At 38.1% G+C, this 26,999-nt stretch overlaps 2 protein-coding genes and 1 pseudogene across 4 annotated transcripts; 1 reads left to right on the top strand and 2 right to left on the bottom strand.

Moving 5' to 3' along the window:
* Positions 1–5,684: 5,684 nt before the first annotated feature.
* Or10al5b (olfactory receptor family 10 subfamily AL member 5B) lies at positions 5,685–18,420 on the bottom strand. 3 transcript variants are annotated; one of them, XM_087597931.1, is made up of 4 exons: positions 18,174–18,415; positions 16,481–16,665; positions 15,143–15,216; positions 5,810–6,845 (listed from the first exon to the last, which is right to left on the bottom strand). In XM_087597931.1, the coding sequence occupies exons 3-4, from the start codon at positions 15,173–15,175 to the stop codon at positions 5,886–5,888; spliced, it is 993 nt and encodes a 330-aa protein (XP_087454057.1). In that variant the 5' UTR covers positions 15,176–15,216; positions 16,481–16,665; positions 18,174–18,415; the 3' UTR covers positions 5,810–5,885.
* On the top strand, positions 18,267–19,220 carry Or2g25 (olfactory receptor family 2 subfamily G member 25). The gene is given in 1 exon segment (NM_001001374.1): positions 18,267–19,220. A coding segment is annotated over 1 exon segment (954 nt).
* Positions 24,710–25,067, bottom strand: Or2ay1-ps1 (olfactory receptor family 2 subfamily AY member 1, pseudogene 1; annotated as a pseudogene).

Genomic DNA, 26,999 nt, shown 5'->3' on the forward strand with positions numbered 1-26,999 from the left:
TTTCATCTCATCTCTCTCTGTCTCTGTCTCTGTCTCTGTCTCTGTCTCTGTCTCTCTCTCTCTCTCTCTCTGATGTTCTCTCTCCGTCCTTAATTTTTTTTTATTTTTGTGAACTGATGGAAAACATGATACACTGTCAATATTCTTTCTGTAATACAGCAGTGTCTGTGTGCAGAAATTCTCAGGAAATACTCATCATCACCACCATGTAGTCACTATTGCTAAAATTCTATTGTAGTACACGCAATTTATGAAGATTGTTTGAAAAAAGATCATTAGGAGGCTCACCTCTGACTTTTTATGACTTTTCTCACCCACCAAAGGACCATTCATCACCAGCTGAGTAACATGTTAGCTCAACACAATAGAAATTGTTGGATTTCCTAACTATATTATAGTGCACTATGTAATTAGGATGTGTCCACATCACAGCATTGTGATGTATTGACTTCCCATGGACTTAAGCTACTTTCTGACAAAGAAGCCAGGATTCTGAGTAGACTATTATGTTCCTCCAAGACGGAGACATTAAATAAAATCACAGTAAGAACTCAAAACGGTTTGAGTATCAGTTGTTCAATTTTACACTTTCTTTCACTTTCTCTAAGTGCACTATTGACAACTTAGTTGTGGCACATACCTTCAATCCCAGCACAAGATGGGAGAATTTCTCCTTTTGATTCTGATTAGCCACCTTCTGGCTTTCTCTGTGCCCTCTCCTTACCAGATTCTCATTACCATTAAGCCTGTGCATTAAAAAACCTTTGTTACAGTAAAGAATCACATCTGATATCAAGAGGCCTGTGTATCCCAGGAGAGAACATTATGTCCTTTGAGGCAATAAGTCAGCATCTCATAAACACACACGCATGCACATGAATGCACGCACGCACACACACACACACGCACACACAGGCACACACACACACGAGATGAAAGATCATACATATATACATATAAATATATGTAAATAAATAGACCGGTGATAGGTAGGTAGACAGATGATGACAGATAGATGATAGATAGATAGATAGATAGATAGATAGATAGATAGATAGATAGATAGATAGAGGTAGATAGATGATAGATTCAGGTTATAGTAGTAACACAATGATATATTTGAGATTTTCACATTCTTGAAAACAACGATTATAAATATATTTCACTGCCATCCTCTGTTCTCTGAGATCTGATTCTCCCACTCTCCTGAGGAGACTTTTGAATATTTTTCTCCCTGAAAAGTGTCAGGAGGCGTCTGAGTCTCCTCTTGGGAGACTGGACAGCTATGTTGGAGTTTGCAGACAAATGCTGATTTGGAAGGAAAAGAAGTAAATGTAATTGGTGGACAAATCAGAAATAAATGTAATGAATGATGCAATTTAATGATAACTGCTCTCATATGCTCTCCTCTTTCTGTGATATGAAATAAAATGTAGTAATATAATTTATTATTTGATCATTGGAAAATATTAATATGAATTATTAAAGTTTTCCATTTTGCAAGAGTTATCTAAGATACTCATGAAAACCACATAATTAACTTTCATGTCATCTTTTGATTAAACCCTAACCCTAACGCTATTTGTTCCATTTGTTATAAATTACTTAGGTTAATAAATTTGACCCTTTCCTAGTCATATGTGATTTTGGCTATGTCTCTATTTTTTATCAAAAGTAGGTCCAATAAGAAAGATAAAAATAGAGCATTAATGTGGAAGATATGAATAAGGTACTGAACACTTATTAAAAAGAAAAACCAATATCCGAACATCTAAGGTTTTACGATGCAAAATAGGAATTGTAGGGAGAATAATTTATTCTCTTAAGTGGGACATTCTCTTTGTCGTCACACTCTGCATTGACTAGCACCAGTACCACATACAGTACATGTTATCTCAGCCTTAGACATTAGAGTTCACATATTTTTGCATATAGATTTCTGAATTAGAACATAATTGCTTTTAATTATTTTTAACTTAGGTATTAGTAGTTATTATTCTGAGAATGAGATATGGAGCCAAGGGGATTTCCATTAGTTTTACAGAAGGTTGAACAATGAGGGTATTGTTTTCTCTTTCATAGGTCCTTGCTCCTCACAATGACAGAATAAGAACTAATACATGAAACATAATAACTCCATTTAGTGTGAGAATATATCTCAGTTTCTCTTGTATCTAGGTGCATTCATAACTAATTCTGGCCAATAGGATGACAGGTACAATTAGTTAAATTACATCATATTTGTTGATTTTCTCATTTCTTGTGCTACTAGAGTCCGTTTTTAGTAAAACTTTATTTATGGTGAGCAATCGTACAAATCTATTCATACAAAATCATAAACTAGGGCTTGAGAAAAGGCTCAACAGAGAAAGCTGCAGAGGGTTCTACTCTAGCATCCATATCCAGCTCTAGGAAATCTGTTGCTTCTGGACTCCAGGCACCCACCCATTCTTAGGTGCAAATAATATCCTCTCTCTCTCTCTCTCTCTCTCTCTCTCTCTCTCTCTCTCACACACACACACACACACACACACAGTTTCATTAACTTAAAGGCAAAGTCATAAGCCAATTCAGAAGTGGCTGTGTACAGATGTAATCCTAGCACTTGGAAAGCCAAAGATAAAAATTGGATCAGGAGTTCAAGGCCAGCCTCACCTATGTAAGATGCTGTAGTAATCATATTATGATGGTTGTGACAATGCACACCTTTAATCCCAGCACTGGAGAGACAGAAGAAGGCAGATCTTTGTGAGTTTGAGGCAGGCCTAATCTTCAGATGGAGTTCCAGGACAGCTAGGCCTACACAGAGAAACCCTACCTCAAAAATTAAAAAGAAAAAAAGAAGTCTGCTGAGATTTTGATGTTAACTGCATGGAACCTATAATTTAATTTGAAGGTTTTTTTTTTTAAATTACCTTGCCAATGTGTATTTGCTACCTGAGTCTTGCTGCATGTAGCTCTTCACTACCCCACTTAAGCTACAGGATCAAGCTGCACAACAAGTCCCATTCAGCTTCCCTTGGATCCATGGGTAAAAGACACAGTTATTCATTTTCAACTTGCCTTCTTGGTACAATTGCTGGGCACTACTATATCCCACTTGGGAAAATGTGCTTTTATTATTACTCTTAGTGCAACACTTCCCATCTGTCCTAAACTTAGTGACTAGTCCCATCTAGCCCCTGCTAAACACTCCTGAGCACCAGCCTGTAGGAGCAGCCTATGTGACCCCTCTATTTTGAGGTCTCACATGGCTCTTCAAGCCCTCCTGGCAAAACTCTATTTTTCCTTCCTTACATCTCCCTTTCACTCCAGGGACCCAAAAGTCCTGTTTGTACCTTCTGCCCAGCAGTTGTCCCATGGCTTGCTTTTGGACGAGTCAAGAGCCAATTGGGAACAGGACCTTAGCATTAGCATTGCCCCTACAGAGTCTTATTCAGAAAGTCTTCATCTATGCCTATATGTCGTACTTTCTCTTCTCATAGTACGAAGGTATGAGGTCTTATGTTGAGGTCTTTGATGCATATGAAATTGTGTTTTGTGTAGCACGAGGGATAAGAATTGCATTCCCCCTTTTCCTGCATTACAAAGTCTAGTTTCTCCAATACCATTTGTTAAAGATTCTGACCTTCTTTCAGTCCACATATATTTTGCATCTTTGTAAGTTAATCAAGTGGCTATCAGAGCATGGGCTTATAGCTGAGACTTCCGTTCTATTCTACATTAATCTGTCTGGTTTTGTAACAGTACCATGCTGTTTTTAGTACTATAGCTCTGTAGTATACTATGAAATCAATTATGATGATACATCATTTTTTAAAAGGAATTGTTTTGGTTATTCTGTTGTCTCTTACGTTCCTCTTTGAGTTCCTAATTTTTTCATTTTCTGATTTTCCTCATTTAGATTTTCATTATTGGCTCTATTTCCACCTTCAGGTCTTGAACTACTTAACTTGTTTTCTTCCACTGTGTATTTTCACAGATTTCTTTAAGAGATTTATTCATTTTCCCTCTAGGACCTCTATACTAATCATAAAGGCTGTCTTAAAGTCTTTTTCTTGTGTTTCAACTACAGTGTAATACTCAAGACCTTCTGTGGTAGTTGCTGAACTGAAGAAACATATTATCTTAACTTTTATTTATTGCTTTTTACAATAATTTGTAATTCCATGGAAGATTATAATTCTGGGTGCTGATATCTGGTCTTGTTTGTGCTGGGTGGGTATTTTGTACCTTGGTTTCTGTTTCCTTCTCTATTTCTTAGGAGAGTGTGGTGCATGTGTTTTACCTGATTAGAAATTCTTCTGTGATCCTGATACGTGTGACCACTACATGTTCCAAGTAAAATATATTTCTAAGTTTTTAGAGCTGACACTCAGGAATGGGGATGGGCTTGGAGGGAGGGGAAGAGAGGGCCCAAAAGAAGAAAGCATGCTGTTCTACCATGATAAGCTCAGTCTCCTAGGATCAGGGACAGAGCGTGAGGAGAGGCCAAAACAGGTAGTCTCCTACAGAGCTGGGAATGAGACAGATGATTGGCTATGGAGAAGAGGAGGGAATGTGAACATCTGAACCTTACCTACTTTTTTCATTGGACTATTTGTTTCACAGTCAGGCTAGGTTGGCATATTTCCAGGAAAATTCAGATGAAGTTGGATCTGAGATAAGCAGGTGAGTGTAGAGGAAGATTAAGATCATCTGCCTGGTATGCTGGAGATAGGGGCAGAATGGAACTTACAGGGTTGGGAAGTATTGCTATCCTTTGAAAGGCTCCATCAGCAGCTGACTCATACAGACATAGACACCCACAAACAAACAATGGATGGAACTTGGAGACTCTTATGAAAAAAACAGGAGCAAGGATTGCAGCTAGTAAGGGGATAGGAATACCACAAGAAGATCAGCAAAGTCATCTAACCTGGACCGTTGGTGCTCTCAGAGACTTAACTACCAACCAAAGAACATATACAGGCTGTACATAGGTCTCCCTGCACATATGTAACTGATATGTAGCTTGGTGTTCATGTGGATCCTGAACAACAGGAGCAGGGGCTGTCCCAAAAGTTGTTGAATGCATGTGGGATGTGATTTTCTAGCTCAACTGCCTTGTCTGGCCTCAATGAGAGAGGATATGCCTGGCCTCACAGAGACTTGAAGTGCCAGGGTTGGAGTACTCCCAGGTGGGATCCAACTAACTTAGAGAAGGGGAGGTGGGATTGAGGGAAGAACTGTGGGAGGGGGTGACTAGGTGGGGGGGCAATGAGCAGGATGTAAAGTGAATACAGTAATGATGAGGATGGTAGTGAAAAAATAAAAGACAGAAAAACTTCCATAGAAATCCTTGAAAATATTTTTTTATGTTTTATTTAATATTTAAAGCAAATCATGTTAAATCTAAACAGTTCAGTGTATGGTAATATTTATACATTTTTGGGATGTATAGGTCACAAAAGAACTCAGAAAGTTGTGGTATGTAGCATTATTTAATAAAAGTAAAAATATTACTGAAATAAGGTCCATTATACAGTTACTACAGAATAAAGAGTCACGTGAGATATGTCTGAATAAAGAACAGAAATCATAGGGACACCAGTGTCTGGAATTTGTAAGGCTTCTGAGATATAACTTGGCAATTTAGATTGACATCCTGGACAAACATAAAGGAAAATCTCTCTACAGTCTTGCACTTTTTACTTGAATTTTTTTAATATTTGATTTCATTTCAGAATTAGCAGTTAGAAAATAGAGCTGAGTACAGAGGTACCTTCAAAATTACAAAGAGACTCAACATAAGGCAGACAGAAGAATGTACAAGTTTTTCTTTTTTTAATCTGGCTCTTTGCACATTTTTATTAATAGCAGCTTTGCATGATTCTGTTACGTATTTATTGACAGAATTTTTTCAGGCCCAGAGTTCTTCTCAGTGCTGCCTTGACTTCCTTGTTCCTTAAACTGTAGATGATAGGGTTCAGCATGGATGTCACTGCTGTGTAGAAGAGGGCCAAGAGTTTGTCCATTCCTGGTGAGTGGCTAGACTTGGGCCTCAAATAGGTAACAGATCCTGAGCCATAAAAAAGTGTGACTACAAGTAGGTGAGACGAACAGGTGGAAAGAGCTTTGTGGCGCCCCTCAGGTGAAGGCATCACCAGCACTGCAACAAGAATTCTGACATAGGAATAAATGATCAGCAAAAATGGACTAGATATACAGAGGATTGCTGCCACAAAGATGGCAGCCTCGTTTTGGGATGTATCACCACAGGCAAGTGCCAGGAGAGGTGGAAGGTCACAGAAGAAGTGGTCTATCTCACAGGGTCCACAGAAGTTCAAGGAGAAAATAAAATTGGTCTGTCCCAGACCTACTGTGCATCCCATTCCCCATGAAACAATTGCCAAATGGGCACATACCTCACGACTCATTCGGGTTGCATAGTGGAGTGGGGAGCATATGGCCATGCAGCGGTCAAAGGCCATGGCTGCCAGTAGGCAGCACTCAGTTATACCAAAAAATGTGAAGAAAAACATCTGTGTGGCACATCCCTCCCTAGAGATCTCTCGGGCCTCACTGACAAGGCTCTGCAGCATCTTGGGTATGACAGAGCAAGTATAGCCAATCTCCAGGAGAGACAAGTTGGCCAGAAAGAAGTACATGGGGGTGTGTAGAGATGGACTGGTGCAAATAGCAAGGGCTATGAGAGTATTTCCTGTTAGTGATACTAAGAACATTAGTAGTATAAGAGTGAACAAGAGGAAGCATTCTCCAGGGACCTCAGAGAACTTGGCAAATGCAAAGCGTTTGACAGACAAACTATTCTCCTGCCACAGAGAACAGTTGACACTCATCTCCTGAAAGAAAGGACAGCAAATCATTAGAACCATTCTTGCCTGTGGGCGAAATTAATCCTTTTATTATTTTAAGAACATAAATTACATCAGAGACAGAATCTTTCTCTACAGTCAGAAAATCAAAGCTTAGAAACAATGACTCATCCTCACAAGTTTGCATGTCTAATACTTTCTTTTTTTGCATCGGGAGATTTTCCCAAGTCTACTGAGCATTGTCAAAGTGTACAAGGATTTACAGAAGATGGTGTACATTTGTAGTCCCAGCACAATGACGCTCATGCAGAAGACTTACCGTGGGTCTGAATTGAGCTACACGTGTAAGCTATCATTCAAATAAGAAATCATAAACATTAATTGTAGCTCAGTTTTCTACCCATTCTTCTCATTAACTAGTTATCAATGTTACCCAGAAAAGCTGATCTACCCACTTGTCTCTATGCTTTCCTGTTGCCTCAGATACAGTCTCTTACACCATTCCCTGTGTGTATTGGACCCAGGTTACTCTGTGATTGCTCTCACTAGGGCTTAGATACAGGTATTAAGATTATCATTTCCTGAAATAAGACTCATATTTTTGTGAAAGGTAAGTAAAACCAAATAACAACTCAATAAAGAAATGATTTCTGTCATGCATAGAATTAAAGGCAGGACATGTGCTGGTGTCGGAACAGTAATGAGGTAGTCAGAGAAGCTTCTTTAAATGCATAAACTGAGATGTGGGAGAGATGTGCGTTCAACCAAACACAACCATAGCCCTTCATACCACAAACTTCAACAGGGTAACTGATTTGTGTAACATAGTAGTTCCCATCATGTTTTCTTAGTAAGAGTATCTCATTGCCTGAACGTTAAATTTCTGTTTTCGAAGGAGCTGAAGGTACTTGCAACCCCATAAGAACAATACCAACCAACTAGATCTCCCAGGGACTAAACTACTACCCAAAGAGTACATACACATGGACAAACCCATGGCTCCAGCTGCATAAATAGCAGAGGATAGCTTCTTTGGGCACCATGGGAGGAGAAACACTTGGTCCTGCCAAGGCTAGACACCCCAATATAGGGGAAGGTTAGGGAGGGGAGGTGGAAAGGTGGGTGGTTGGGGAGGGGGAGCACCCTTTTGGAAGAAGGGGAGGAGGAACACCCTTATAGAAGAAAGGGAGGGGGATGGGATAGGGGGGTTATGGAAAGGAAACTGGGAAAGGAAATAACATTTGAAATTTAAATAAAAGATATCCAATAAAAATTTCTGTTTTCTTAATATTATTCCTGATATTCTATGAGTCAGGCCACTGAGTTGAATAAAGAATCTTTTATTTTTTTATTTTTATTCTTTTTTAGAGTAGAAGAGATTGGGTCTTGGTATGTAGTCCAGGCTAACTAAAAATTCATAATTTCCCTGCCTCAATCTTTTGAGTGTTGGAAATCTAGGAGCAGGCTATGGTGCCTAGCTTGATAGACACTTCTTCTGAACCTTCCATCTCAACAGATCTTACATGACAGCCCCATCACACTACCTGTATTTCTGTACACATAGTATCTATGCACTTCGTTTCTCTTTGCTCATTTTCTCACAGGGCAGCTACCGTGTGCTTCCTTGATTGCTTTCATGAAAAAAAAAAACCTCTTAAGTTCTAGCATAGCTTTGTCTATTTTCTGTAAATCATCCACCTCTTCGGCCTACAGTTACACTCTGTTTTTCACACTCTGGTGGTGACTACTTCTCATTTCTTTCACATTGTTGCCTTATACAGAGACTAAGTATGGATTTCAATGTTCTTATCATTATGTTTGCCATCTTTACCAATCCATGAGTTCTCATGTAATGAGAAGTTCCAGTGTTTAGCTAACTCTGACTCCTTAGGTATTCTGCCTGTCCCTTCCCATTATATCCTCTGAAGTTCAGTCTCATGTCCCTCAAAAATTGGAGATGGAGCAAACTTATTTTTCTTCCAGTCTGATAATTTTCCCTTCCAAATAACCCTTACTGTTTGTGGGGTGTATGTGTCTTTGCTGAAGTTTGGTTTATTTGTCAAAAATCTGAATGCACCATATTATCCTGACAAGGTGGAATAGGAGATATCACCAGCCTGTTAGACCCTCCCTCTCTTTACTTGATATAATGAAATATCACCAGGTTATGTTATATTGTATGTGACTATATCAGCTCATGTTTGATCCACAAATCAAATGTGGGCTTCAGTATTTCAAAATTATTATAAATAAACATGCTATGTTTATAAACACATATAAGACATGAAAATGCATACATGTGCCTGTATATTCATGCAGAAACACACACTCAGAGAAGCACAATAGAGTAGAGCAAGGGATCACTCTTGGGAGATTGTGTATGAGTTTCAATGTTAGTATAAACAGCGATACAGGACAACAGCATTTGTTCACACTCTGTTTCTCCATTTGGTCACTTATAAAAGGAACTGGGAAAAATGTATTCCCCATGAGGTTGCTGTAGTGAGAATTAAGTTAATTTCCTAAATTACTTAAGTTGATCAGGTGCTGAATGCTTATCAGCTACACAGGACATGAACATGTATGTGTGTCTACCCACAACCACTTTAGATTTACCTTTGTGTACACTCTAATTTGGGCAATTTCACACCATAATCCACACTATTTGTTTCTATTCATTAATTGATCACAAGATTATTTTGCTATCGGGGGTAATGGAAAACAAAGAACAAACAAACAAAAAAAAAACAAAACAAAAACCATACATAATTTTTATCCTAGGGGGATATAGATGTATATAATAGCTTATTGGACCTATTATATTAGATATGCACCCATTCAGGCAGAAGTTTTAAAAATATAAGGATAGAGAACACAGGACTGACTTAAGGCTCTGACAAGTATGAAGCAGGAAATCTGTTGTACTTACTGGGCCTCTCAGTGGACTCCACTCTTGTAAAAAAAATGCTGAAATGCTGATAATTCTCTTGTGATTCATTTTATACTTATTTTTAATGTACTAGAAACATTCCTCAGTACAATATTAAATTAAAACAAAACAAAAAACAAATAAACAACCCCCCTAAAAAGCCAACAGAGCAAATGGCTAATTTTCAATCCGAAATATTTTTTAAGCACCTTGTAATTCATTAGTAGTCTCTGCATTTGTAGAGATAGCTGCTAGTTAGAGAGTGTGGTCTTGCCTCTCTCAGTTAAACTTTCTGAAACTCACCTTGGACCCAGAATGTTATATTTTCATTTCAATTTGTGTAATAAGAATGATTTACTCAGAAAGAGTATCAAGATTCTTGAAAAAAGTGTCACAACACTCTGAAGTAGAAGTCCCATCTGCCTATCACCTCTTACATTTTCTTGACCTAAAATTTGGGCTCATTATTTCCTTGTTAGCACCATATGATGTAATCCTCACCATCTTTCTAGTTGAGCTGTATGAACTGGTTTCCTATCAACAATCAGTTCTATTTTATACATAGAGCTTTAGTGTTATAAAAGTCAAGTATGCACTAAGCACTAGTAAGATTCTGAAGGTTTTTATCACAAGGTGTGGTTTTTGGGCAACTGTACATATGCAAGAGATGACGCAAAATATCTTACTATCTTGGCTTAGCATGATACCTTACATAGTCTGGAGCACACTCTACATAGCTCTTTGTTTTGTGAATGGTATAGTGGAAAAAAAACCCACTGTTTTCCCCTGGTGTCAAAAGGGTAGAAATGTTCACTAGTAGGTTCAGTACCTTTTTTGATCTTTTAAGGACACCTCACACTGTTAGAAAATGTTTCTGAAATACTGCAGTGTTTGTCTATAGAAACTCTCAGGAAGTGTTCATATTCACTATTATATGGTGACTACTTCTAAAATTCTTTATCAGCACACATAACTTGTGTACATTGCTTCAGAAAAGATTATCAGAAGGCTCACCCCTAACTTCCCAGTTTCTCTACGTTCACTCACCTAGTATCATTTATGCAGCTGAGTGACACTTTAGCTCAACACAACAGAAACACAAGTGAGATCACTTGACTAGATTACAATACACTGCATAACCTGAGTATTACAGTAATAAGTGAATTCTAATTTACTATGAAATAAACCATTAATACAATACATAGCAGTTTTCTGAGAGGGATGAAGGAGTCTGCATAAATTTTAATAGCACTCAAAGAAAGAGACAATAGCTAATTAGAATATCAGGAACAGAAAAATGTTTTGAGTATCTGATGTCCTTGTATATACTTCAGTTCACTTTTCCCCGGCCTACACTTAATAAATTAATTGTGGCACTTACCTCAAATTACAGTATATGAAGAGATAATAAAGTGGTTTCTAATTCTGATTAGCCACTCCTGGGTTTCAGTTCATCCTCACCTTACAGCATACAGGGAACCCACACTATCTCCATATTCATCTCTACATTGTATTGAAAAGCTTTGGTTGCAGACAGAAACTATGCCTGACATCAAGAAGATTGTACGTCTCATGAGAGAGCAACATGTCCTTCAAGATAGTATCCAGTATCACACACACACACACACACACACACACACACACACACACACACACACTGACTTTACTATTCCCATTATATGCATATTCTCCTTTCCTGGAAAACTATGAGCTATGAACATATTACACAAAAATTGTTCTGTCTTCTGAGTCCTTGTCCTCTCACTCTCCCCAGGAGACTCACCATGTCTTCTCACTGGTGAGTTGCAGGAGGCTTCTCATTGCTTCTCATTGCCCTCCTGAGAGTCCTTATGGATAGGACAATAGCTCTGTGCAGAAGAGCTAAATTCTGCAACAACCCTTTCTCCTGAGAAATAGTTCTGTCACAGAACATCTGAATCATTCCATCCACAAGGAGGTATTCCAATAAAATGATCCTCTATTGAATCAAAATTGCTACACTGATGACAAGGATCCAACATATGGTCTCCTGGAGAATAAGTCTTATAAACCACAGCAGTTGTTCATGCCTAGGCACTCTGAGTTTCTAAGGTGATGAATATTCTATTCCTACCTTGTTAGTGATAGCTGAGTAAAGTTCTCAGTCACAACGTAGTATGTTTCATCACACTGTGGGTTTGCTGTTGGTGCTGGTTGTTTCTTTCTGTTACTAAGTTATCATTTTTTTTAAATCATGAAAATATTTTGGATTTTATGAAATGAATTTTTCATCATCTGTAATAATTATGTTACTGATATATACACATACTGATTTCTAATAAAAATCACATAGTTTGTAAATTGTTCTACTATTCTTCTGTATTCTGTCCCTATTATTGTGTGGTAGATGATTTTTGTTGTTATTGCTTCATCTTTGCTACAGTGATGTTGGTTTAAGTTTTATTCTCATGAGAGGTCTGTTTGGCCTCGCCAAAGGAGATAATATTGACCTGATCTGGACAACAGAAAGAGAGGGTGGTGGTCCATGTTCTCCAATCGTTTGGAAGCATTTGAGGGTTAATATTTATCCTTTATTAAGTGGTTGGAAGAATCCACCAAAAATTTGGGTTCTCAAGTCAGATGAAGGAATCTTAGAGTGATGCCCATACCCCAGACACCTTCCTGAAAGCATGGCAAGGGTGGGCTCACTCTCTACGCAAATAAGGCTTGGGCCTACTCAACCCCATATAGACTAAGGCCATGTCATGGTAGCATCAGTTAGGCTTCTGTTTTCCTACCAGTGAACAGGCTACTCAGAAATAATATGATGCCCTCTGTCAGTCTAACTGATAGGCTTGGAAAGTTCCTGCCTCCTCCAGAGAGCTTTTGTGTTTGGTTTGTCATTAACATTTGCCTGTCTTCAATCAGGTCTGCATAGGTAAATTAAGTGCATTTTGTCCCTTTTCCTTTTTCTTCCCCTTTACCCTGCCTTGACCTATGCAAACCAGCTCTGTCATTTTGGTTCTGATACAATTTCCTGAGATTTTTATACCAACCAAACCCACCACCACCTGAAACCCTGGTCCCTAGCTTCTCTGAGCACCCTGAGACCACTAGTATGCAACAGGACCCACAAAAACCTCATCTGTTCCAGGATTATATAGCATGAGCACTGATTTAGTCTACACAACTATTTTTAGGAAAATTCAGATCTTGTGTTTCTACATTGAACAGTTTTGACAGCTTTTGTTTCTAGGACATTGGCATATTATGACATAAGGTAAATAGGGCCATAGAAGAATAAAATTAATTCATTTTATTATATCACATAATAGTATAATCAAACTAGAAATCAGAAGAAGGAGAGTACAGAGACTGCAAAATCACTTGGCATCCAACAAGAAACTTTTGAGAGACTAGTCACTCATTGAAAAGACCAGGAAGTAAATTTGAAAGTTCCTACAATTAAATTCAAGAGAACATACAACTTTCACAAATTTTCACCAACACACAAATGCAGTCCTGAGAGGAAATTCTGAGATGGACCTTACATAGGAAGAACTGATTTTGAATTAATCATGAGACTTCTGTTAGGCTGACAGGGAAGGGCTCTCCACCATGGCCTTAATTGAGAACATCTAAGAACGAATAGTATCTGAAGTTTATCAAGTCTTCTGATCTGAAGGTCTGACTTAAATTGTTTGAGACAGCTACGTCTGACAGAGTCCTTTCTGGAGCTGATATTCTACTTCAAGAGTGAGCAGATGTAGTTTTTCTGTGGCTTCAAGCCATCAGTGTTTGCAGCATCTGTTTTTGACATGATAGCTATCCAGTTGGTTGCACGGCTTAAATTCTTTGTCTTAGTTAGGTTCCTAGTGTTAAAATTAAACACCAGGATCATCAGCAACATGGGGAAGAAGAGGTTTATTTCATCCTACAATTTTTGTCAGTACATCATCCAGGCAATTCAGGGAAGGAATGCAAAGCAAGAATCTGTAAATAAGAGTTGATTCAGGGGGCCATTAGGGACTGCTGCTTACTGGCTTGCTCAATCGTGGCTTGCTCAGTCTGTACCCAGGACCACCAGTCAAGAGGTGACAACACTCATAAAGTGATGGATCTTCCCACATCAATTAATCAAGAAAATAAAGAACAGGTTTGTCCAGAGTTAATCTGGTAGACTCATTTTCTCAATAGAGGATATCTCTTCCCAATAACTATAGCTTGTGTCTAGTTGACATTAAACTTGCCAGTATAGTTTTTCACTCAAGAACCCAGGGCACCAGCAGCATATCTAACAGCTATTGTTTAATGAGTCAAAATTTTTTAGTGTCTAATAGCTTATTTAAAAGCATTTTTGCATTAAAGACTTAATGCTAACTTGGACCCTATATAACACTGATCTAATGATGTTCCAACCCTGCTCTGGAGGCATAAAGACAGGGTCAGCACAGCAGTTTATATATATTTTATAATATAAAATTTTATAATGTAATATAAGAAATTTTCAGTTTCTTTTTAGATATGGCACAGAATGAACCTAGCCTCCTTTTTCAGATCTTCTGAAAGTTATCACCAAGAGAATTATCTATGTTCATGTCCATATTCTTCATGAAACCCGTACTGTTTGTATGTTTATTTGCTGTGATTGATTTATGGCTAATGTCAACAAGCCTTTGCCCTCTCTATTCTTAAATGAATGCTTCATTCATGATGTCTCTCTGCATTTGTCCTAATATCTTGCTTATATACGTTATCAAGACATAATACCCAAGAAAAGGCTTTTAGGCGAATGAATTGGGAGAAAGTATTCTCAAGCAACTCTAGCCTGTGTGCTTTGCCTTGTAAATTTGAAAGAACTACCAATGAACTTTGTGAGTTTTTAAGATCTTTATATGTGAGGCCTCTCCAACTTATTGACCACAGAACCTTTTATAAAAATTGAAAAACGTGGATAACACTGTCAGAATAACCACTTACTTCTCTCCAACAGTCTCTACATGTGAAAATCCATCCCTGTGACAATATATTCAGCTATATTCAGGTTAGGGGACCTTTAAATTATGTTCCGATTATATGCAGACTACAGATTATGTCAATAAAGGCAATTACTTCATCAGAATCAGGTCTTTAATCTTGACTTGCTCAGAGTGAGAAATTTATTTTCATTTTCTTTAGAATCCTAGTCAAGAATGTGACTTGACAGCCTGGAAACATCTCATAGTAAAGACCTAACTGTGCAGAAGTAGTGATCACAATGCAGGTTCCCAGAAGATTTTGCTCTTGGTCACTCTCATGCCTGGTGATAATTGCCCTATTAGGAATATAGGGATCCCTAGGTCCCAGTTTAGGCTGATATCATTTCCTGCTGCAGTGACACACTTTAGTATCCATTAGCCCTGGGCAAAGCACTCACATCTGATATTTGACCTTGGATTCCAAGATTCATTTTCAGAATCTATTATTTCTGGAACTCCTTATTCTCTCAGCCTGGGAAAGTAACCAAAAAGATGAGGGGACAAAAATTTCAGAGGTGAGGAAATAATAACCATACATTTTTCTTTTGCTCATCTCTCTGTACTACAAACTTTCTAGCTAAGAAAACAATATTATTCTTACCAACTGCCAAGTAGGCATTCTTTAAATGATTCAGCTAATAATTCACATGTCTTTTATCATGTGAAGCATTTAAAGTACTTCTGAATGATATAGTAAATTAAATTTCATTATAAAATTGGGTTTGAAATAATTAATATTTTACAGTTACCTTAAATTTTTAAGAACACACATCCCTGTATTCTTAAATAAGAAAAAGAAAAGATAAACAAAAAGAGACCACTTTTATATTTGGAAGGATTTCCCTATGACTTAGATTTCTTAAATTCTTCCCAAGTTTATGGTCTTCTGAGGAACTAAAAATGTGTTCTTCCCGATACAGAGGTAGTGTTGGATATATGTGTTGTGCAGAGGAGACAGTCTACGCTTATTTGCATTCATGTAAAGGTATGGTAACTATGTCCCCTTGACTTTGAATCACTTTGTTTTTGGAAACTATAGAGAATTAAAAATGTGATTTTCATATTAAATAGTTACACTTAAAATATGAATAAATTAAGATGTTTGTGCCTTCTACTATCCTAACAATGTTGAGTTAAATAAATACATTTGGACAGGATGACTATATCTGAGGAAAAATTTGAAAATACAATATATAGTAGTAACATATCTGGGAAATATTATTTTAAAGCATTATAATATTAAAATATGGTTTCACATGACTAAGGGCATTTAAATACCTTGACTAAACAATGTGGAGAGCACAAAGTTAGGGAATAAACACAATATTTCAATAAATATGTATGAATGGCATGGAGAATCCAGGGGTGGATTTCATATGTGGATTCTGTTGGAGAGAAATTAGAATAGTGATTTTGACAATGTTACCCATATTCTTCAAGTATTATAAATTGAATTGAAAGTTTCAATTTGTAAGTTTATTTTTCAATATATAGGTATATTGTGTGTGTGTGGGTTAGCTTTGAATTTGGTGATTTAAGAAACATTTTACCATACCACATATTTAAAAGATACTTTAAACAACATTTGCTAGTTGAGAGATGAAAGTAGGGAAAATAATTTAATAATATGGTAAAGATATCAACTTATTAAAGTACATTTATGTCTATTCTGTTGTTTAAAAATCATCATTCATTTAAAATAGTAAGACAGAGATTTTAAAAAAAATCGTACTCACTAAGCATTTCCCCTCTTCTTTTAGAACATGTCTGCTCTGTGGAATGGGCTCACGCATAAATTTACATGGTTACAAACAAAGCAACTGAGGGTTTCAGGAGGGATGTTCAGTGACTGACAGTGCTGCTTGGAAGACCTTCATCTGGAACTAGGAACTGACATGTGCATAGAAGTTGGTAGGTATAACTGAAATAGTGTTAGGAAGAGACACACAAAAGAAGTTAAAACTTGATTTGGCAAGAAGTAACATAAGTGGAATATCTTCTGAAAACAGAAAGGAGGATAAAATTGTGCAGAACCTTGAATGAATTGATAGTGAGCAAAGTTGATTTTTTCTCAAAATAATTTTATGTCGATGAATGTCCTATTTTCATGTTATTCTTATGGCCTTAAGAGGTCAAGTAATGAAGAGTTATACCCAAAAGAAAAATGATAACCTATAAGGCTTCCTATCTAGGAAAATCATGAAACGTCTTTGATAAAAATCAAATGAAAAATGAAATTAAGGGTTTCGCTTGAGATATAATATACTCTTTTATGAAAAATGTTATTATGTAGCACAGTACTATGTACAATGAATATACAAAAACATAAATAATCTAAATAAACTAAGAAATCCATTGCAGTTATATTCTCTATTGCTTGTACATTATGAAGTTACAATAATATGGAAAATAGTTTATAAAACACAAGAATAAAGGGAGAGCTAGTGAGGTGAAAAATTGAGTCATAGTTACTGTGACTTAAAAATACAATGCACAAGCCTAAAATAATTTTACGAGGTTCTAAAATTATTCAAAACAAACAAGAGTAGTCTATATTGACTGATAAAACACTCCAGACTGCCTTTTCCATATTGTAAGAAAAATTCTGGCAGGAAAACAACCCGTGCATGATATCTAACAGTTACGTCATTATAGTTGTGCACTTTGTTCTTAGCGTGGTGTTTATAAAAATAAAGATTTAAGGTAGGGAACTAGAATAGCTTACAAATACACACTTAAGGTAGAGAAGTAGAGTATCATGTCCTTTAATTTTTTTCCCAAATGCATCTTTGTTGCTTTTCCTACTGACACAATTGGATACCTACCAAGACCTTATTCATGTATTTGCAATCTCCCTTTAAAGTGCTGTTGAGGAAGAAAGGGATAAATTTCCAGAAAGCACAATTGAGGCAACATGGAAGAACTGAACAATCATTGATTGTTGGATGTTTTCTACATGCTCTGTTTTATAGCTCTGAGCCTTTCTGAAACAATTTTTTTTCTTTTTGAGATTGTAATATAATTACATCATTTCCTCATTCCCTTTCCTTCCTCTTTAGCCTCCAATATATTCGTCTTGCTCTCTTTCTAATCCATGGCCCTTTTTCATTAATTGTTGCATGTATACATATATTTAATGTGTGTGTGTGTGTGTGTGTGTGTGTGTGTTTATCCTGCTCAGTCCATATAATGTTACTCCTGTGTGTTTTTAGGACTGACCATTTGAAATTGCTTAACTAATTGGTGCCCACTTCCCTGAATAAGACTATTTCTCACACTCTCATTCCTTCGTTGCTATGTGTGGCTCTGTACCTAAACGGTTCTCCATGTATTTTGTATTCTTTGGATTTACTCCTGAAAGTCTCTCTCTTGTTTCTGTCTCTGTCTCGCTTCCCCTCAAACCCCCAGAGAACATCTATCATCTTTCACCTTTAGGGTTCATGAATTTCTGATCCCATCACGTTCCTCTTTATTCAAACATGTATTTCTGCATTTGTCGCCCTCCTTTTCGTGAGTAGAGTGATGACAATTAACAAGAGCTCGGGCGGTGATTTCATCCTGGTGGGCTTCTCTGATCAGCCACGACTTGAAAAGATCCTCTTTGTGGTGGTGCTGATCTCCTACCTCCTGACACTGGTAGGCAACACAGCGATCATCCTCGTTTCCTGTTTGGATTCTGCGCTCCGAACGCCCATGTACTACTTCCTTACCAACCTTTCTTTCGTTGACATCTGCTTTTCCACCAGCATTGTTCCTCAGCTGCTGTGGAACCTCCACGGTCCAGCCAAGACAATTACTGCCACAGGCTGCGCTATTCAGCTTTATGTGTCTCTGGCTCTGGGGTCCACCGAGTGTGTCCTCCTCGCAGTTATGGCATTTGATCGCTATGCTGCTGTTTGCCGACCACTTCACTATGCTACCGTTATGCACCCACGGCTCTGCCAGTCTCTTGCAGGAATAGCATGGCTGAGCGGAGTGGGCAACACACTGATTCAGGGCACCATCACCCTCCGCCTGCCTCGCTGTGGGAACCACAGGATTTATCACTTCCTCTGTGAGGTTCCTGCCATGATCAAGTTAGCATGTGTAGACATTCACGCCAACGAAGTGCAGTTATTCATGGCTTCTTTGGTGCTGCTCCTCCTTCCCCTGACACTCATCTTGGTATCATATGGGTGCATTACCCAAGCACTGATGAGGTTAAGGTCGGCTCTAACCTGGGGCAAAGCTCTTGGAACCTGTGGATCCCACCTGCTGGTAGTGGTACTATTTTATGGCACAAGCACCGCTGTCTATATCCAGCCTAACAGCTCCTATGCACACAGTCGGGGGAAGTTTATCACCCTTCTGTATACCGTGGTTATTCCTACTCTAAACCCCCTCATTTACACTTTAAGAAACAAAGATGTAAAGGGAGCTTTGAAGAGACTGGTGAGGAAAGATAACAGCACTGGAAAGAAAATTCTTTCCAGGTAGAGATGTAGTTCTGTCTGTCCTCACAACGATAAATTATCAGAGAAATTATCTAGGGTAGCCCTGACACAGATGCTCCAAAACTAAACTCACAGGCCTCTGTGGAGTGATGCAAGCAAGGAAACTACTCCCCTAATTACCACAGTCAGAGATGTCTTGACCTGACAATCAGATTATATAATAAACTGAAAACAACTTTTGCTGTTGTCAAGACTCCTGCAATTCTTTTCTATTTTAAGTGGTCACTCTTTTATTAAGAATTGTGGCTCTTATTAGATTAAGTATGTCTACTGGTTTATCTCTTTTGCATAAAGATAAAGTATGTTCACAGCTAGGCATTCTGTAGTGGTATATTTCTGTGAACCCAGTGAAACAAGGCCCCCTGTATCCTTGGACCAATGTCCCTTGGTAATGTCCTAGTCTAAAATACACCCTTGGGTTCTCCCTCACTGGTCTGCTCCAGTTGGTCTCATAATAGGAGTTTTGTTGATTTTTACATCTGGTGCTTTTGCCAAGTAAGATTCTCACTAAAATTTCAAGTTTTTATATCTAAATATTTCCATTGAATGGTGATTCCTGAGCTTTGATTTCTGTATTCAGATTATTAGGTGATGTTTATCATGTGATCTTAGAAATCCAATTCATTCCAGGCAAAACCAGACATGAAATTTGAGCTTAAACTGTTTGGAGTGTGTGTGTGTGTGTATGTGTGTGTGTGTGTGTGTGTGTGTGTGTGTGTGTGTGTGTGTGTGGTGTGGTGTGTGTGTGTCTGTTCGTTGGAATATTCTGTCTGTAGCAAATACATTTTCCTATGGAAGATGTAGGATTGAGGATTCTGAGTTATTTGTCCTTAGGATTTGTAATGGAGTCTTCTCTGTGCCTTTGTGTTTGTACAATGATTAATCTCACTAATGATAAAGATCAACACTCTTCTTCCCCATCATACCAAATTTTTTAAAAACGAATATCCATTTAAGGCCCAATGATTGTCAATGTCTGAGAAAAGAAACAGGTGTAACAAAGGTGTGATGCTCAGGGAGTGGCATTATTAGGAAGTGTGGCCTTATTAGGGAAGGTGTGACCCTGTTGAAGTAGGTGTGTCACTGGTTGTGGGCTATAAGACCCCACATCCTAGCTGCCTGGACATCAGTATTCTGCTAGCATCCTTAGATGAAGATGTAGAACTCTCAGCTCCTCCTGCACCATGCCTACCTGAACACTGCCATGTTCCTGCCTTGATGATAATGGATGAAACCTCTGAACCTGTAAGATAGTCTCAATTAAATGTTGTCCTTATAGAAGTTGCCTTGGTCATGGTGTTTACAGCAGTAAAACCCTAAGACAGAAGTTCATACTGGGAGCGGGGTATTGCTGAGATAGGCCTGGCCATGCTTTGTTTGGAAGACTGTGGATTTGGGGACTTTGGATTTGGAAAACAGTGGGATGCTTTAAGTGGGGCTTAATGGGTTATACTAGTAAGAATGTGGAAGACTTTGTTACTGTGAGTGATTTGAATTGTTCGGACCTGGCCCAAGTGGTTTCAGTAGAGAATATGTGGCCTAGAGAGACTGTTTTGTGGTATTTTGGTGAAGAACCTGGCTATGTTTTGCCCTTGTCTGAAGAGTATGCCTGAGGCCAAGGTGAAGAGACTCAGAATAGTTGCATTGACTGAGAAAGTCTCAGAGACACTCATCTTAGATTTTGTCCTCTGGTTAAGTCTTGTGAAGAGCATTTTGAACAAGTATAGCAAGATGAGAAAGGAAAACGTAAGGTATATGGTTCGAGTATTAAAGCTTCACCAGGAAGTGAAATAAAGCATAATCCTGTGTTCTAGAAGATAGCAGCTTATGGAAGTGGGACTTTGGGGCAAGATCCTCCCTAGCTAAATCTATATCCATGCTTGGTGGTACACACCTTTAATCCCAGGAGATAAAACCAAGCAGATCTGGACAGCCTGGGACAGAGCAAGATCTAGGTAAAAAAAGTTTAAGTCCAGGCATGGTGGCACACACCTTTAATTCCAAGAGACAGGTATGCAGATCTCTGAGTTCACAGTCAATCTATAGAGCAAGTTCTAGGACAGCTAAACTTAGGCAGTGAAGAAGTTGGAAAACAGAAAGCTGATGATAATGTAGTGTAACAAGGGGTTCAAGTACTAGCCTCAGGAAGCAGCAGAACTCAGCAACTTTCATCGTTTGGCTCTGATTTTATACTCAAGTGGAGAAGGAGATTACTGGGACAATTGATGCTGGTTATCTGGAACTAAGAAATTAGTGATTAAGAACATCATTGAGGTGAAATCTGAGAAGTGTTTTCTGAGAGCACAAAGAAGCTGTATTCAGAAATAGCCAAGGTTGTACCTCATGCTGCAGCTGTACTTGGTAATGTGTAAGAGTCACTCAGGTGGTACTGGTTTTGAAGGCAGGAAGGGGTCATGAAGAGCAGCTGAGGATTGGCATTGTGAGAGGCCATGGAAGGCCATTGGAGAAAGTGCAGTCTTAGTAGTACTTGATGGCCCAGGACTGAAGGGGTCATGCAAAGGATTTGAGACTTGGCATCATAAATAGAGCCTATGAAAGGATATTGGTGAAGCCTAGTTTCAGTGGAAGACCCCAATGCATTGGAAATGCCAGTACCGTGGGATGATCCCAAAGAAGAGCAGCAGCAATGGAGTGGATCAACCTGAGCCTAGAGTGCCATAGAGGGCAGAGCTGGAGAAGTGACATCAGACATGGACATGTTTAGAGTTTGCCCAGCTGATTTCCTGTCTTGCCTTGGGAATTTCAGTTAAGTGATTGGATGAATCTCAGAGGAGACTTTGAACTTTGGACTTTTAACATCGTTGAGCCTACTATAGACTAAGGAGACTTTGGAAATTGGACTAAATGTAACTTTTTTATTATTCTATGGCTAGGTATGGCCTCCATAGACTCATGTTTTAACCATCCTATGGGGAGCAGGGAATGGAATATGATGGTTTGTATATGCTCAGCCTAGAGAGTGGCACTGTTAGTAGGTGGGCCTTGTTAGAGTATGTGTGGCCCTGTTAAAGTAGGTGTGCCACTGTGGTTGTGGGCTATAAGACTTTTGTCCTGGCTGTCAGTATTCTACTAGCAGCCTTTGTGTAAAGATGTAGAACTCTCAGCTCCTCCTGCACCATGTCTGTCTGGAGGCTGCCATGTTCCTTGATGGCAATGGACTAAACCTCTGAACCTGTAAGCCAGCCCCAATTAATTAAATGTTGTCCTTATTAGAGTTGTCTTGGTCATGGTGTCTATTCACAACAGTAAAACCCTAAGATAAAAGGCAATCTACTATACCATTATTTCCTATAGATATTTTTTGTTTTTATAAAATATATACTCAAGAGAAAGTATAAAGGGTTTATGAATTCTGAGGTTCTCAGATTTGGCCTCCTCTAGTTAGTTTTATAAAAATTTTTAAGTGTTTGAATAATGTGAAATCCATGTTATTTTCTTTTTCTCTGCTTAGGCTAAGCAAGTGAGAGGTAAAACTTTATAGAATTATAAGTTGAGCAAATCAAGGAGAAAATGTGGTTCTTAAAGCCATGTGAACTTAAATCTAAAAGTCACACCAATTATTTTTAATTTTGTCTTATTAACATTCAAATATTACATTAAATAATTGATTAATAACATTAAAATGTAGCTCAATTACTGAAATTGATCCGAGTAATTTTTCATAGCACTGTCTTGTTTATAGTGACATTGCTAATATGCTGGTGTTTTCACTTACATTTACAATAGAGTTTTCCTAATATTGAGTATTTCTATCTGATTCCAAAATGCCCAATATTTTTACACAGCCAACACTATTAATGGTACCTAGATCCTAATAGATAGGCACATTTCAAACAAAATTAAAGCATTTTCACTTTTGATTTAAAATTACTATGAAGATCTAAGAGTTGAGACACTGTGAAGTGTTCAGTATTCAGAAAGCAGGAGAGATCAGCAGACCAAAATAGAGGACTCGCCCATGAATACTTGACATTCACAGTGTCTTTGTGATTGCTTCTTCAGTTTTTGATGTATCCATTTAAAATATTTATTTTACTTTATTAATGCATTTGTGTGACTTGTGCACACGTATACAGAAGCCAGAAGAGCTATTGATCTCCCTAGAAGAACTGGAATTGTCCAATCTGTGCACTGAGAACAATGTGAACAAAACTCAGGTCTTGTGTGAGAGCAATATGCACACTTAAGTGCTGAGGCAGAATTTGCAGTCCCTTGGTGGCATCTGGTATTATCAACATCCCTCTTAGAACTGCTTTTGATTAACTCCTCAGGTTTTGTTATATTATGATTTCCTCTTTATTTTTGTTATTTTGAATAACTAGGATTGTTTTTATTAATTAAATTTGTTTTAGACCATTTTGCACATGTATTAACACACACTATGCTCATTCATTGTAATTTTATTCACTGGCTAAGGGGTAATTAGAGGAAAAAGAGAGAATAAGTTAAATTTCATACATTAATGAATACTGCAAAGATTCTCCTGTTATTGCTTCCTAGCTATGCCAAGGTGATCGGAATAGACATTTAAATAATTTTGACATAGTTTTCATTAGTCGAGACATAGTTTCTGTCCTAAATTATATTTATTCTGGAGAATATTTGTGCTAGTTAGTTTTTGTCAATTTTAAGCAAACTAGAGACACCTGGGAAGAAGGAACCAAAGAAAAGAAGTTGCTTCTGTCATACTGGCTCATGGGCAGATTCGTGGGGAATTTTCTTGGTTTTATTTTATGGAAGAGGACCAAGAGCACATAGTTGGTACCATTCCTAGGCAAATGAGCCTGTGTTTTTTTAAAGAAATATACCTGAATATTATCCTAGAAGGAAGCCAGCAAGCAACATGCTTCTGGGGTTTGTTTTAGTTCCTGTCTACAGGTTCCAGATCTGAGTTCCTGCTATGGCTTCCCTTTATGACTGACTCTTAGCTTGAATGTAAGATGAAATAAAAGATACAAATTATACTTTATTTCCTCAGAGGAGGAGATAAGATGAACAGTGCACCCAAGCTGTGTGGAAACATTGCTTGGGCTGAGCCCAGAGCATTCCATTCTCTAGTCTTACTATCCCAAGGCCTAGGCCTGAAAGCTTCCAGCCTCCGTAGAATCTAATCTTCCAAGGTGACTGATTCAGTCCAGATTCTCTCAGCTTCTGACTGAATTGCTCTGTTTGGCTTCGTACTAACTTTGTCAATATGTTCTAATATCCTTTCTCTTCATTTTCTTGCTCACTCTGTCTTCACCTGTGTCTAGATTATCCTCTCTGCAACCTGTCTCTGTGAAAGTGTCCCAGTAATACTGCCATACACACATAAACCACACCACTGCTACCCTTTTCACTGCTCTTAAGTAGCCTCTTTCTTGTCCTTAGAGGAGTTGAGTGGATCTGTTTTTGATTCAATCTGTAAAAAAATTTCTCTGATTTGTCACTTTGCCTGTTAATTATATGAGAGCCACATGTGTAAAGGCCTGCTTTTAACCTTCAGAAGATTGTATCCTATGACTGCTCTGACAACATTGACATAAGAGGGAAGAATCAACCCAAAAGGGATGGGTAACTTTTATATCAACCACAGCAACATACAACTCTACCTCATTGACCCAGGTGTCAAAGCATGATAACTGAAGCATGGCACATACCTCACACAAGAAATGCTCTACCTGGTCTAGGCTACAACCACAAGATAACAAAGACGTCAACACTCTGCACCAAGGAGTTGCTGAAACCAATTGTGCATAACTGTGCAAGCAGAGGTTGGAGGATAGTCACAAAGCAATCAAAAGGCCATGATGGAGAGAAGTACACATTCTCCATCTATGCTAGGTTTTTGGCTGGGTTCATCTGTGTAGCTCTAGTGTAGTCATCATAGCTACTGTGATTTCACGAGTACAGTGGCCATGTCATGTCTAGAAAAGAGCACGTCACAGCACCCCTCCCTGTCTTCTGATTCTTACATCTTTTCTGCTTCCTCTCCTATAATGTCCCAGTAAGTCTGAGGTGATATATATATATATATATATATATATATATATATATATTTTAGTCTCTTTTCAACATTTCCAAAAGCTATGCATATCCCCACTGCCTGCTGCCTACAGCAGAAAAAAAAAAATCCGCTTCTCCGAACAAGATTGAGAGTAGCCCATTTCTAGAAGTATGAACTAAATATATTTAGAAATCAATCTAACATCATGGCCACTTATTAAAAACAATAGCAAATTGTCTATGACCTCACAAACTATGGGCGTCTGACTACAGTACCTGGTATGAAATTCCCTCCTATGCTATAAGACTCAACCTCAATCAGAAGGTTGTCAGTTTTCCCCATGTATTAGTTCAGTTTATTTTTTTATTTTGATAAAATAATACCAAAACCAACTTAGGGATTTTGGTGAAGCATTTATTTAGCTTACAAGTTATAGTTGGTCCATCAATGACAGAAGTCAAAAAAGGGGCTCAAGGCAGGAATCTAGAGGCAGGAACTGAAAAGGATATAATAGAGAAATGTTATTTACTGGCTCGCTTTCCACAGCTCCATAAGCTTGACTTTTTATACAACCTAAGACCACCTTTCCAGGGATGAAAAGGCCCACAGTAGTTAAGCCCTCCCATAGCAATCATTAATCAATATATGTCCCAAATGCTTTCCTCTTCTAACATCTGATAAAAACAATTCTTCAGTTGAGATAATCTCTTCCCAGATGATTCTAGTCTGTGTCAAGTGGACAAAAATTAACCTGCCCATAGCAGTCATGTATTTTCTCTCTCAGCACACTCCCCAAGGAGAAGGACCTGTAGCCACCTGGGAGTCTGCAGATCTGGTTCCCCGCCCTCAGCAGATTAATACCTTCCTTCGTCTCTTTTGACCCTGCAAAGTTAAGGAACAGGAAGGATTGTTTGTAGTTCCCCTAGTACAAGCTACGAGGGTAACTCTGAGTGTTCTTAACAAGGAACCTTCTGTGGAGGCTCGGTTTGGACAGGTGGGTTCCTAGAATAACCTAGTTTTACTAACGCAAGGAGGATTTTATAACATTACGTAAGGTTTGACATTAAATGAAGTCACATAAGACCATTAAGGAAAAAAATCCTCCCAAGGGAGGTACTAACAAGATTCAGAAGGAATAGTTTGTAGTAAATGAATGGACGAACGAACGAACAGTAATGCTAGAGAATTCTGAGGACTGATGAGTGAATGGGGGTAGTAGTGTAGTATTTGTTGTCCTCTCCTGCCCTCTCCTGACCAAAGAGAAGAAGTGCAGGTCCCTGCGAATTCAGCAAGGATTCTTCCCTTTCTGCCTCAAAGATCTCAGTCTTTGAAATACTGACTCACTTTAAACACTCCCTTGTCAATAAGGGAGAGAAACACTTATATGAATAAGTGCTTGATGTAACTGTGTAATTATTGTACTTTTCTTAATGCCTTTTAAAAATATCTATGGACTTTAGATGTAACTGGTGTGTATAACAAAGGCTACAATTTGTAACTCAAATCTCAGTTCTTACTTATGGTTCTGAGTTGTATTTTCCTATTAAAATAGAGATTGAACTGATTAACTACAAAATGATCGATCTGACTTTGGGAGCTCTCACAGAAAAGTCTATGTGGTAAACACGCACACACACACACACACACACACACACACACGGAATTATTCATGTTTTAGGCTGTTAGTATATTGAGAGCTATTTAATTTGGCTAAATATGATATAATTTTAAATCAACAATGCAGAAATTTACTAT

This window comes from Rattus norvegicus, chromosome 20, assembly GCF_021556685.1.
Source record: "Rattus norvegicus strain SHRSP/BbbUtx chromosome 20, alternate assembly SHRSP_T2T, whole genome shotgun sequence".
NCBI classification, from domain to species: Eukaryota; Metazoa; Chordata; class Mammalia; order Rodentia; family Muridae; genus Rattus; species Rattus norvegicus.